Source organism: Arachis ipaensis, chromosome B1, assembly GCF_059453495.1.
Source record: "Arachis ipaensis isolate K30076 ecotype BB chromosome B1, ASM5945349v1, whole genome shotgun sequence".
In the NCBI taxonomy this organism is placed as follows: domain Eukaryota; kingdom Viridiplantae; phylum Streptophyta; class Magnoliopsida; order Fabales; family Fabaceae; genus Arachis; species Arachis ipaensis.
In genome coordinates, this window is record NC_142436.1 from 26,516,723 (window position 1) to 26,529,057 (window position 12,335).

A 12,335-nucleotide genomic window follows, 5' to 3' on the forward strand; every position below is an offset into this window, starting at 1 on the left:
TAACTCAATTAAGAAATATAAAACAAGGCTGGTGGCTAAGCATTGTCATCAAGTTGAAGTGATTGATTACTCCCAAATATACAACATTCTACCAACCACTATTAGAATTGTTTTATCAATATTATTATTAAAAGGGTGGCCCTTGCGCCAATTTAATTTCAATAATACCTTCTTAAATGACAATTTATGAATGTTTATATAATGCAGCCCCAAGACTTTTTTACATCTGATTCTACTATTATCTGCAAGTTAAATAAGGTCTTTTATGGTCTAAAACAGGCTCCCAGGACCTAACTCACTACTCTTCGAGACACACTTTCTAATTTTGGTTTTGTTAACACCACGACTGATCCCTTTCTCTTTGTTCGTTTTATAGCTACTTCAACTTCTTTTTTACTTGCTTATGTTGATGACATTCTCATCACAGGTGACACTACCAAGGAATTGGAATCTTAATTTCACAACTATATGCTAAATTTTCACTCAAAGATGTTGGTCAACTGCATTTCTTTCTTGGTCTTGAGTTCAACTTTTTAAAATCTGATGATCTTCGTGTCTTAACAAGCAAATATATACATGATTTATTAAAATGTGCTAACATGGATAAGTCTAATTGCATGCCTATACCTATGTTGCCCTCCGTGAAATTAACATATCAAGGAATTAAACTTTTTGATGATATACTTGCTATCGTTTCATTGGTAGTAGACTTCAATATGTCACTCTAACACATTCTAAAATTGCCTTCTCTATAAATAGAGCTAGCCAATTCGTGCATAATTCACTGCTTCAACATTGGAAGGCTGTCAAATGAATCCTTTGATATTTGGCAGGTATGACAAATCATGGAGTTCTTCTTGCTTTTGCAGATGCAGATTGGGCAAATGACCTTGATGATAGAAGATCCACCACTGGCATATGTATTTATTTTGGAAGCAATCTAACTTTTTAATGTAGCAGAAAACAACAATCTGTAAGCACTGAGGATGAATACAGGTGCTTGGTTGATGCTACAATTGAACTTTTTTTTTATCTAAAAGTTACTTACAGAACTCAGAATTCAATCTCCATTAGCTTTAATAATTTATTGTGACAACTTAGGTGTAGTATTCCTGTCTGAGAATCCAGTTTTGCATAGTAGAAGTAAGCATTTCGAAGTTGACTTAAATTTTGTAAGGAAAAGAGTCACTAAAGGTCAACCACACATTGTTCATATCCCTGCACATGCTGAAATTGCTGATGTATTCACCAAGCCACTTCTAACATCTACTTTCATTGGTTTTCTTAGAAAACTAAGGGTGTCTCAATTATCACCCATTAGTTTGAGGGGGTGTAGAGAATAGAGATGCAATAGCTATAACTTAAGCTATAAATACAACGTATTTGATATTAGTCAAATCAATAGTCATAATTAATTCATTTCTAATTCAATTTTTCTCAAGTACTTTCGAGTACTCTTCTTCTTCTTTATTTCCTGACATCCTAAAAACTTGTTTCTATAAAATTGGTTTGCTAGGTTTATGAAACTAACACCAATATTCTAATCTTTCACAACTCTTGAACCATTCTCACATCGAGTTTGCATTACGTCTGCTTGATCTTTATCATTTTTGTTGGAGAAATTAGTTTACAATTTCAAAGATGATACGATTGCAATTGTTGTACAAAATTGATACATGTTTTGAAAAATATTTTAGTAAATGATTTTTTAACAAAATTAAATAAAGGGTTAAGTACGATTTGATTCCTAAGGTATAGACTGAAAATTGTTTTTGTCCCTAACCTTTTTTTGTACACAAAATCGTCCCTAAGGTTTAACTTAGTTTAAAAACCGTCCTTCTTCACCAAAATACCCTTCTCCTTCTTCACCAAAATACCCAGTTTTTATTCTTCTTTTTCTTTTTCTCGAGCAGCATCTCTTCCTTTTTTTTCTTCTCTTCATTATAGTACCAGCAACAACAACAATAAAATCAAAAGTAAAACCAATGTAATAAACATAAAAGATAAAATAAAAAATACAAAGCTCAAAGAATTGATTTTGTTTTCTCAGATATACAAATCTCAGAGAATTGTGGTACTGTACATTGCAGCTTGTTTTCTCTACTGATAATAGGGGTATACCTAGGTCGGCCCACACCGGATGGTCCTAACCCAGACCCGACCCAAAATATATAGCAGGCCTACTTTTTAGACTCTAACCCGACCCTAGACCTGATGAAACCTATACACCTTCAGGTCGGATGAAAACTGGATAAAAATTGGGTGAAAACTGGGCCTTTAGCATGTGGAAATCTCCAAATCTCCAACCATTATTTTACAATTTACATAGTAAAATTTTCTTAAAAAATTATAACAAGAACCAACTATTCTCTAAAATTAAAGCATAACCACAATCAATACTAATATTGTCTAATAACACCAAACAGTTAAGTCACATACAAATAACACAAAATATTATGCGTTAGTCTAAAACATAGAACTTTAACTTATAATCTTTATAACATAAAACATTAACCACAGAAGAATAGTCATCATCCATTAATTGCTATTAATGTTGTCAACTTGTTCCTTGTGATATGGATGCATTGTAAAACCTACATAACATATAAAATTACTCATTTTTATATAAGAGATTATTACTTCAAATAATTAAGTCACAATAACAAAAATATTATAAATGTACCTTCAACAATCCTCTGACTGCTATCAAATTGATCAAACTCTTGATCTCCAACTCCTTGTTTAGAAGGGCACAACTAACTTTGAATGCATATCAAAGCTTCAGCCATGAATAGTGACAAAGAGCTGCAGAAGACATAAGCACACGTCCGCCAGTGCTAAAGTATGATTCAGAAGCAACGGTTGAAACCGGAATACCTAAGACGTCACGAACTATGAGAGAAAGAATCCTATATTTTGAAGCATTTACTTTCTACCAAGCCAGTATATCAAAATTCTCATCTTCCACAGTATCATTGGCCAGATATTTCTCCACATCTGACTTGCTATCTGCATTAGCCTTCTCTCTTTTTTATTTTTTTCACATATTCACTCAATTTTTAAAAACTTCCTTGGCACCAGTTGAGACTTTAGTATGGTCATCCAAGACATCTCTAGATGAACTTCCACCATCCTCCCTTCCTTTATCATTTGCAACCTCCTTTTCATAAAACTTATATAAGGTCTCCAATGTAAGTTTAACAAAATCAGTCATACTAGTAGACACTTACTTGTCATAAACATTCTCCAAACACCAACAGAGATAATCTAGTTTGTAACGAGGATCTAATACAACAACAATAAGTAACAATAGGTTAAATTTGTCAATAGGTCTCCAATATTTATGATATTTATTCTTCATAGAACATGCCATAGTTCCTAACAATTCAAAATGATTTTGGCTCCAAGATGTTAATTGAGAAGCAATAGATGCAATTTCATGAAAATATTTGTTTGATGTAACATGAAAAGAATATGAGAAACTCAAAGTTATCTCGTAGAAGATTCTCAAAAACTCAATGAATAATCTAGCATGTTGCCAATCAAGTGATATAGGTGGACCAACTTTCCTTTTTCCTCCACTATCCTCTCCAAACCATTTAAGAAAATCAGGTTCTTGATCATAAAGTCTTTCAAAAGCTTTTTCAAATTTCTCAGCATGTTCCAAAATTAGATAGGTAGAATTCCACCTAGTTGAAACATCCAAGCACACAAGGCTTTTAGATTCAATCAACTCTACTTCAATGTAGTCTTTAAATTTTTTAGTCCATTGAGAAAAGGACCTAACATACCTGACAGCATTTCTAATGCTTTCAATTGAAGTTTGTTGCTCTTTAATTTCTTCATTCACTATCAAATTAAGAACATGATCACAACATCTCACATGCATATACTTTCCTCCACACACCAACCCTTTTCACAAGCATTTCTCAAATTTTCTTCCTACTGTATCACCTCTGTGGTTCTCAATCTGACAGAAATTTATAATTCTCTTTTGTAACTTTCATTCTTAATCAACGAAATATACAATCAAGCTCATATAACTATAATTCTGATTTGATGTCCAGTAATCTGTTATCAAGCAAACCTGAGCACATGACTTTGTCAACCATTCTTTTAGCTTTTTCTTCTCATCTAAATAAAGTTGAAAGCAATCTCTTAAGACCGTCACCCTAGATGGTACCATAAATATTAGCTCAAATCGATTTAGCATTTTGCAAAACCCAATCCCCTTAATAACTTTAAACGGCATTTCATCAAGTACAACGAACTCAGCTACAGGCTTCTTACAATCTTCCAAGTTATAACCCCTTAAAGGCTTTACATAGTTCCCCTTCTTCATCAATTTTAGGCATATAATCATGAAGTGCCCCTGCTCCCCCACTTTAGTAAATATCCACTTATGAACACTCTTTAAGTTCTTATTTAGAGAATTTGTGCCATGTTTAGTAGGGTGACAACTATATTTTTTCTGGCAACGAATACATTTATCCTGGTGCTGTCCCTTTGTCTCAGTCAATAGAAGTTCAGTAAAATGCTGCCAAACATACGATTTTTTTCTTTACGAACAACTTCTAGATCTTTATTGTTTGTATCTTTGTTTTTTTCATCTACTTGTGGTGTACTAGGTATAGTAGGAGTTGTGGAGGCATTAATAGTAAGAGCAGGAGCAGGAGCAGCAAGACTTTCACCTTCAATTTCTATTGCTTTGTTCTCTTCGGTGATTGGTGGAGAAACACAATTATCTCCTCCTCCCATTGTTTGTATCCTAATCAGAAATTCCAATAATCAAATCCCTAATCAGACATTTTAATCATCAAAATCTCTAATCAGAAATTATTATCCAATAATCAAATCCTTAATAAAAAATTTAAAATATTAATTATTTACCCGAGCTTGAGCAGGGGCCAGAGAAGAGAAGAAGAAGAAGACCAGCGGCAAAAGCAGTCGGCGTCGTCGTTCAGGTCTTGATGGTCAGAGAAGCTCCGTTGCCGTTTGCAGTTGTCGTCGTCGTCGAGGGACGTCGTCACCGGTAGGCGAGAACTAGTGCACCACCGTTGTGACTTCAAGGCTCGGGAGCGGTGATGGGCGCTGTCATGGTGGCTCATGAGAGATAGAGAGAGGGCTGAGAGGGAAAGAGTGGAACGGTTGGTGAGAGGCACAGAGAGGACTGCAACGGGAAGGCTGACGGGGCGCCATGACGGCCTGAGGGGAAGATATGAGAGGGGACTGTGGCAGGGTGTGTGGAAGAGGGCTTGTGAGATGTGAGGTGTGACTACATGAGGCTAATGGCTCATGGTCGTGGCTATATGAACGTGTGCCCTAGTTCATTGTTAATGATGATTCTCACTGGGTCGGGTCCGGGTGACCCGAGGTATGGCATGGCCCCGGTTTCATCCCTCTCTCTAGTTTTATTTTTTTTTCTCGAGTCAGCCACGAGCCACTTCGAGTTCAGGCCATCATGCTCCAAAATCTTTCGGGCCCGGGCCGGACCGGGCCATGTACATCCCTAACTGATAAAGCACCAGAAGATCAAAGAAATCAGAACACAAATAATCAGAAGAACAAAACACAAAGAGATCAAAGAAATAGAAGAACAATAAAATCAGAAGAACAATGAAACACAACAACAGTGAGATCAAAGAAACAGAATCAGAAGCACAAAAAGTCAAAAACAATGAAATCATAATCAGAATCAGAAGCAAAAGATCAAATCAGAGACAGAAAAAATTAGAAGCAGAAGCAGAACGAATCAAAAACAAAATCGGAACCCTAGGAAGGACCAATGACGAGGAGGAGCAGCGAGGACGCGAAGCGGCGATGAGGACCAGAAACACCGGCGGCAGCGGCGAGCCCGACGGCGACGAGGCAGACCTCTTCCTCTCCTGGCCGTGCGTTTTCTCTCTCTTCACGAGCTATTCGAATGCGGCAAGGCGTGGGGGCAAGGCTCGCGCCTCCTGTCTTCCTCGCGAGCTCTCTCTCCCTCTGGTTCTGATTTCCGATGACAACGGTGGTTCCAAGCCTCGTCGGCACTGTCTCCCTTTTTCCCCTCTTCCTTTCTTTCTTTCTTCTTCCCTTCCCCTCCTCCTCCTTCTTCCCTCCCCCTCACAATTCCCTTTCCCCTCCCCGTTCTCTTTCTTTTCTTTTCTTTTTTTATTTATAATTTTTTTTGGTTAGGGATAATTTGGTAACAAAAATTAAAATTTTGACAAAAAGGACGATTTTAAAATTAAGTTAAACCTTAGAGACGATTTTATATGCAAAAAAAGTTAAAAACAAAAACAATTTTCGACCTATATTTTAGGAACTAAAATCGTACTTAAACCTTAAATAAATCTTACGTGGTAGTTTAAATTTGACTATTATTCGCTGATAATATGTAATGTTAATGAACATATATGATTGATTCCGTTAGCTACAGAAGAAAATTTATCATGGTACAAGAAGAATCGAAATGGATGGTCAATAAGAAATTAAGAACCACACAGATCCATGTTGAAACTTGGGGACAAGTAAGTCTATTAACATTTTTAGAAAAAAAAATGTAAGAAAGCTATTTATACATACGTGTTTTTTTTTTTTTTTTATATAGAATTGTATTTGTTTTCACATTTTGAAATAATCACCTACTCAACAATCGGGATACTGGTCCACCATCAACAGAAATTATCCTCAAGTATGACTAAATCTTACTATCTATTCTATAAAATATTATAACACTTCTAGTATTTTTTTTTCATCCAAATTATACTATACCTTGCTAAAATTCTTATTAGCTTAAATATCAGAATCCTTTTAGATACTCTCACTAGTCACTATTGTCTAGTCGAGAACGGAGAAGTAACATTAAGCGGTTAAAAATTCTCTTAGGTCCATTCTCTCATCTTTATTTCAGATACTACCTCTGAATAGTTTATTACTTTTTATACAAGAAATGTTGTATTTTATTTTATTCATAAAAATTAAATTTGTTTTGGTATGCATATTTTTTTTTATTCCAATGTTAAGCTTGATTTTATTTATTTATTTATGGTCATATAAATATACTCACACACCCACTCACACACACTAACCTAGCCACTACTCCTAGGATTCTTTGGGAAAGCTTTGATGGCTAGATCTTTTACGTCTAAAGCCTAAATTCTTTTTGCTATTTTTTTTTTTTGGTGGTCTTGTCTGAAGCCTTGTTCCAACCAACACGATAATCCTATTTAGTTTTGTCTTGGTGAACAATTCCTTGGTTTTTTTGGGCTTGGTGAACAATTCCTTGTTTTTTTTTTGTTTATGGTCAGGAACAATTCCTTGTATATATTTTTGGACGGAGGAACAATTCCTTGTTAATGAACCTAGAGAAAGCCGATGCCAAACATTGGTTTTGGATGAGCCCATAGAGACTAGTTAAATAGACTCATAGCCTCAAGATAAAAAACTATTACTTACAAGGCTTACCAAAACATTGACGACCCATAAATAAGAGTAGAATAAGAAGATATGATTTACATATCATTTCTTTTCTAACTATGAAATATTATCTCATTAGTTTATTTAAATAAATGTCGGAATTTAATTCAATTTTTTGCATGTCATGGATCCTGCGGAAACAAAAAAAAATAATAATAATAATAAAATAACTGCTTTTTGTTTTGATTCCTCCAAATTTTTCTTTTGAATTTAGGCTTGCAAAAATTAAAGGTTGATTATTTTAATCCAGAATGTCAATTTGTTCCATTGAGTTCTGACGTGATATATTAATTGTCCATGCGCGAAACTAGGATCTTGGCCCTCATACATGGTAACTGTTACACTATTACATTCATTCAATTGGTAATGTGTAGGAAACCTCCATTCTAAATTGTAAAGTTGAAAATTCAGCTGCATTTAATAGTTCTCAGTTATCAACTTCACATGAAGCTGTACAACAGAAACACCAAGTTAAGTAACATGATCTTTTCTGAAGACCATTTCAACGATGATACATTACCGACGCAGTTCATTCGCCATGGAAGGCAGCCACCTCTCCCCTCTAATCTTTTTCAAATTGTTAACTCTTTCCTCCTCTCTCTTGGCTTTAGCTTTTGCTGCTGCGACTTTGGCTTCAAATTTAGCCAACGATTTATTGTTCGCGTCATTTGCTGCGGCAATTAAATCTTTCCCTTCGACAGCAACAGATTTAACCCGCCTTTTAAACTGTTGACTCAGTCCATATAAGACAAACAGGCAATAAGACAAAAGAGACATGTATGTATAGATTTTAAGATTTTAACTACTAGACCTTCTTTGATTTCTCATCAATATCATCTCCAGGAAGTAATCTGGGTCGTTTCTTTGGTGGTTCGGGTTCATCTGCAGGCACATATATACATATAAGCCTAAACCTTAAACCGTAAACTACATACAAAATGCAATGCAATTGTCAATATTGGAAATAAATCACAAATTTGAGTATTATTATTTTTATCATTAAACATCATAAAGTGCATCAGTTTCTCAGCATGCTAAAGACAAAAATCGGCATGGTAACGATAAGGGTGGACAAACACATCATTAATTAGTTGCAAAAGTGGACGTTCTGCTAAGGTGGGCGACCCACATGTTTTCGATCTTCAACTTCAAGTGGTGTTTGTAAGCAACTTATGATTAGACTGTATTCAATTTGCCTTGAAGTGAAATGCTGAGATGGTAAGATGAAAAATAAAAGTGAGAGAAAAGTGGTTTGTTTATTGACTTAGTGTTAAACAAGGATTTTATAATGTACTAATATAAGCATAAAAAGTTTTAGTTTTCCTGTTTAGATGTTAGATTGAATTCATCGCTTCAAATTTTTGTTTTAGATCCCTAAACCAAGTAATTTAGATGAAAACATGAAAACCAGTATGAACCGAACTATAACACTTGTAAAACTTACATAATTATATGATCCACTGGTTAGCAAGTACAATGATTGTGGTTCAGTTGGGCAACAAGTTGAGGCAGACCAAATAAGAAGCCATAATAGCAGAGGCCCTAGGCATGCATGCTAGTACTTGCACAAAACTGACACTTGACAACTTCTCAGAAACTCAATGCTTAACTAACTAACAAAATAGATAATTGATTGTCATGCAACATCACAAAACAAAACAAACAATAAAAAGTTCAAAGAAAAAAAAAAAAAGAAAAGAAATTGAGAACGACACAAGACTATTATCATTTGAAATTTTTCTGATGGGGTCAACAAAACAATAGATTGCAGAGTACATCCTGGGGATCCACCTTCTCAACCATTAGAATCAGGTGCGTGTTCTATTTTCTGAAAAAAGTTAGTACTATTATTATGAAATGCAGCTTTTTTGCAACATTACAGATATTAAATAATTAAAGATAGAAACCATAAATATATATTGAAAATTTCAAAACCAACCATGAATAGACAAGTAAGCCACTAGAAAAGGGGTCATTTGATTCAGTGAGTTACCAAAATGATCAAACACTATTCCTGGTTGGCGAACATGCTTGAACAAGCGAATGCCAGGTTCTCTTCCTTCTTCTTCTTGGTTGATCTTGGGATCTTCATCATTCAGAACAGGGTCAGGTTCCTTCACTATCTCTATAGTCTCTTCCAACATGTCATGTAGAAGCTTTTGTGCCTGCCACGAGTATCATCATCACCATAAGACCAAGAAAAAGGAACTGGGAAACGTGGAACATAACACCCACTCATTAGAGTTTTCTTTCAAAAAAAAAATAAATTCCTAAGCCGACATATTAGATATAAACCATTCCTATATTTTTATCTAAATTTTAAAAGAAAAAGACAAATAAATGAAAATTCCTAATTTCTTTATTACGAAACAAATAAATTCCTCTAACCATTGTAAATAAGAGAAAGGACATATATGTCCTCAGCTTGCAAATCTGAGTTTAGAAACAGAAAGAAACGAAGGTGGTGCAGGCTACGAACCTGGAGTTGGTAGTGCTTAAGGTGTGGGGCTCTGGGCTTGCGTTCTTGGGGAGCATTGGGATTGGGGTAAGTGGTGGTTCCGGCAATGGAATTGATGGCTGCTCTCCATGCCGCATCACCATCTTCTTCGCCACTGCTGCTGCTGCCTCCTGCTTCCATCCAACTTCAACTTTCCTTTAGGAATTAGGACACTGCAAACAATTCTCTTCACCTAAGCATAATTGGGCTTTCTTTTTCTAGGGATACCACTTATTGGGCCTTATTTTTAATGTTTTTTTAAGAAATCTAAAAGACAAAGAGGGCTTAAAACATAGAGGGTATTTTAGTTATTACCTATTAGATGGAGAAAACCATCTTCAGACCATAAATAATTGACAAAATAATCTTCCGGCCCAAATACTATGGGAATGTGGTTTAGTGGCTCATCAGTCATCACCAAACTCATAAACTGACAGATCGTAAGTTTTAGGCTCTGTTTGAAAAATTTTAAACGTAATTTTTTTTATTTATAAAAAATAATAATATTAATATTTAATACAATTTTTAAGATTAAATTATAATTTTATAAAAAATTATTTAAGTATTTATAAAAAAATAAAAAAAATAACTTTTTTATAATAAAAAAATTTTTATTATATTTTTTTTAAAATAAAAATTTTTAAAATTAAAAAATAAAATACAAAATAATTTATTTATAAACTATTTTTAATATAAATAATTATTATTTAAATTATTTTTTTTAAAAAAATTTAATTAAACTATTTACTTAAACTAGATCTTAATCTTTTTGGGAGTTTCTTGTGGCAAAGCAAGGAGAGCTAATTGGAAATTTCCTTGAGATGGGTTGCTGACCTGGTCACTTTTTAATTTTTTTTTAATACTTGTGAGAATAAAATATAATTTTTTATCAATAATTTTATAAGTGGAACCAAAAATAAATATAAAAAAAATAATAAAAAATTAAATTAAACATCTAATTTTTTTTTATTAGAGAAGATCTGCTCCCCTATCTAGGTTTCCGATTCATTTTCTTTCACTTTGTGAACTTTCTTTTTAGTTCATAAGGGTTTCCTTACTTGGTTATGATTTAAGTTCATAATTGTGTACCTTATACCAAATTATCTTTCCACATTTCATAATTACTAATTAAACTATAGATGTTTTCTGTAAAATGTTGCCATACAAAATAGATATATTATATATTCAAATGAAATTATGTCTAATTTATAAATGTATTTGATTAAACTTTATGATAACTTGATAAGTAATTCAACCAATGATCCATGGTTTCATCGATTATCTCAATCGATTTTAAGAACTATGTGTAGAATTTCTCAAGGGCAAGGAGCTGCTCCCCAAAAGGAATTTGGGTGTACATAATACACTTTAGATTTTTCCAATGGAAAAGATGACAAACAGTAAAATTATTTTCTCTACATTTTTTTATTTTTGTGTCAGGAAATGTACAATTGTGTATTGATTAATTGGTTTAGTAGAATCATTTTGTCCCAAGTATTAATTGGTTTAGTAGAATCGTTTTGTCCCAAGTGATTTTTCTTTTCCTCTTCACTGGAAATTACAACTTGCAATCATGGTCTATTTCTAGCTTGTCAGAATTTCATAATTTGCTTCTGAAATTTAGTTGATGGACTCATGAGAAAGTGATGTTATGTTTACGCCACTTTTTACTACTATTTTTTTTTCTAATTCTTTTGAAATAATTATTTTTTCTTTGGTCTCTTCTTGTATTGGGTGGATGCTCGCAAAACCAATAATCTAAAAGTTACTTCTCATTGATTAATTCTATGATATTAATTACATTTTAAGATATTGAATACATTATAAACTTGAAAAAAAAATCCGATAAAGAAAGATAATTTTAATAATAAAGATTTTTAATTTGTAGACCTTTTATCCAATATATTATCTATTATTTATTACATTATTTATTATCTATCTATTTATTATATTAAAATTAGGTTTATACACTTAATATGAAGCATATATAACATAATGCTAAGAGTATTTTTTAATTTATTTTATTTAATTCATTAAATTCATTTTATTATAATAAATTAATTTATTATAATTTATTAAATAATTTAATTAAATATTTAAATATCACATAATTTATTATAATTTATATAAATCAATTAATTATAATTCATTATATCAGATAATTAATTGATTAATTTATAAAATGTATAATAAAGTTATAAATAAGGGTAATTCACCTGGATGAAATAAATGGAATTCAAAATTACACATATATCCTAAACTAGAATTAGTTATACGCCATATCTTAAATATTTCTATATAAATCGAATCAAATTGACTTGATTTATATTATTTTCATGTAATCAAACTAACTTGATTTGATTTACTATGTGTATCA

The 12,335-nt window shown here is 32.9% G+C and overlaps 1 protein-coding gene across 1 annotated transcript; it reads right to left on the reverse strand.

Moving 5' to 3' along the window:
• Positions 1 to 7,680: 7,680 nt before the first annotated feature.
• Positions 7,681 to 10,149, reverse strand: LOC107627824 (uncharacterized). Its single transcript, XM_016330646.3, has 4 exons — positions 9,941 to 10,149; positions 9,455 to 9,626; positions 8,273 to 8,343; positions 7,681 to 8,187 (listed from the first exon to the last, which is right to left on the reverse strand). The coding sequence occupies exons 1-4, from the start codon at positions 10,097 to 10,099 to the stop codon at positions 7,978 to 7,980; spliced, it is 612 nt and encodes a 203-aa protein (XP_016186132.1). The 5' UTR covers positions 10,100 to 10,149; the 3' UTR covers positions 7,681 to 7,977.
• Between the last annotated feature and the right edge of the window lie 2,186 nt (positions 10,150 to 12,335).

Excerpts from the sequence above, each read along its gene's own strand:
- LOC107627824 (XM_016330646.3), bottom strand. The coding sequence starts at position 10,099 with ATGGAAGCAGGAGGCAGCAGCAGCAGTGGCGAAGAAGATGGTGATGCG. Across the intron at positions 9,627-9,940 it reads TTAAGCACTACCAACTCCAG|GCACAAAAGCTTCTACATGA; the intron begins GTTCGTAGCCTG and ends TACTCGTGGCAG. Across the intron at positions 8,188-8,272 it reads TTGATGAGAAATCAAAGAAG|TTTAAAAGGCGGGTTAAATC; the intron begins GTCTAGTAGTTA and ends CTGAGTCAACAG.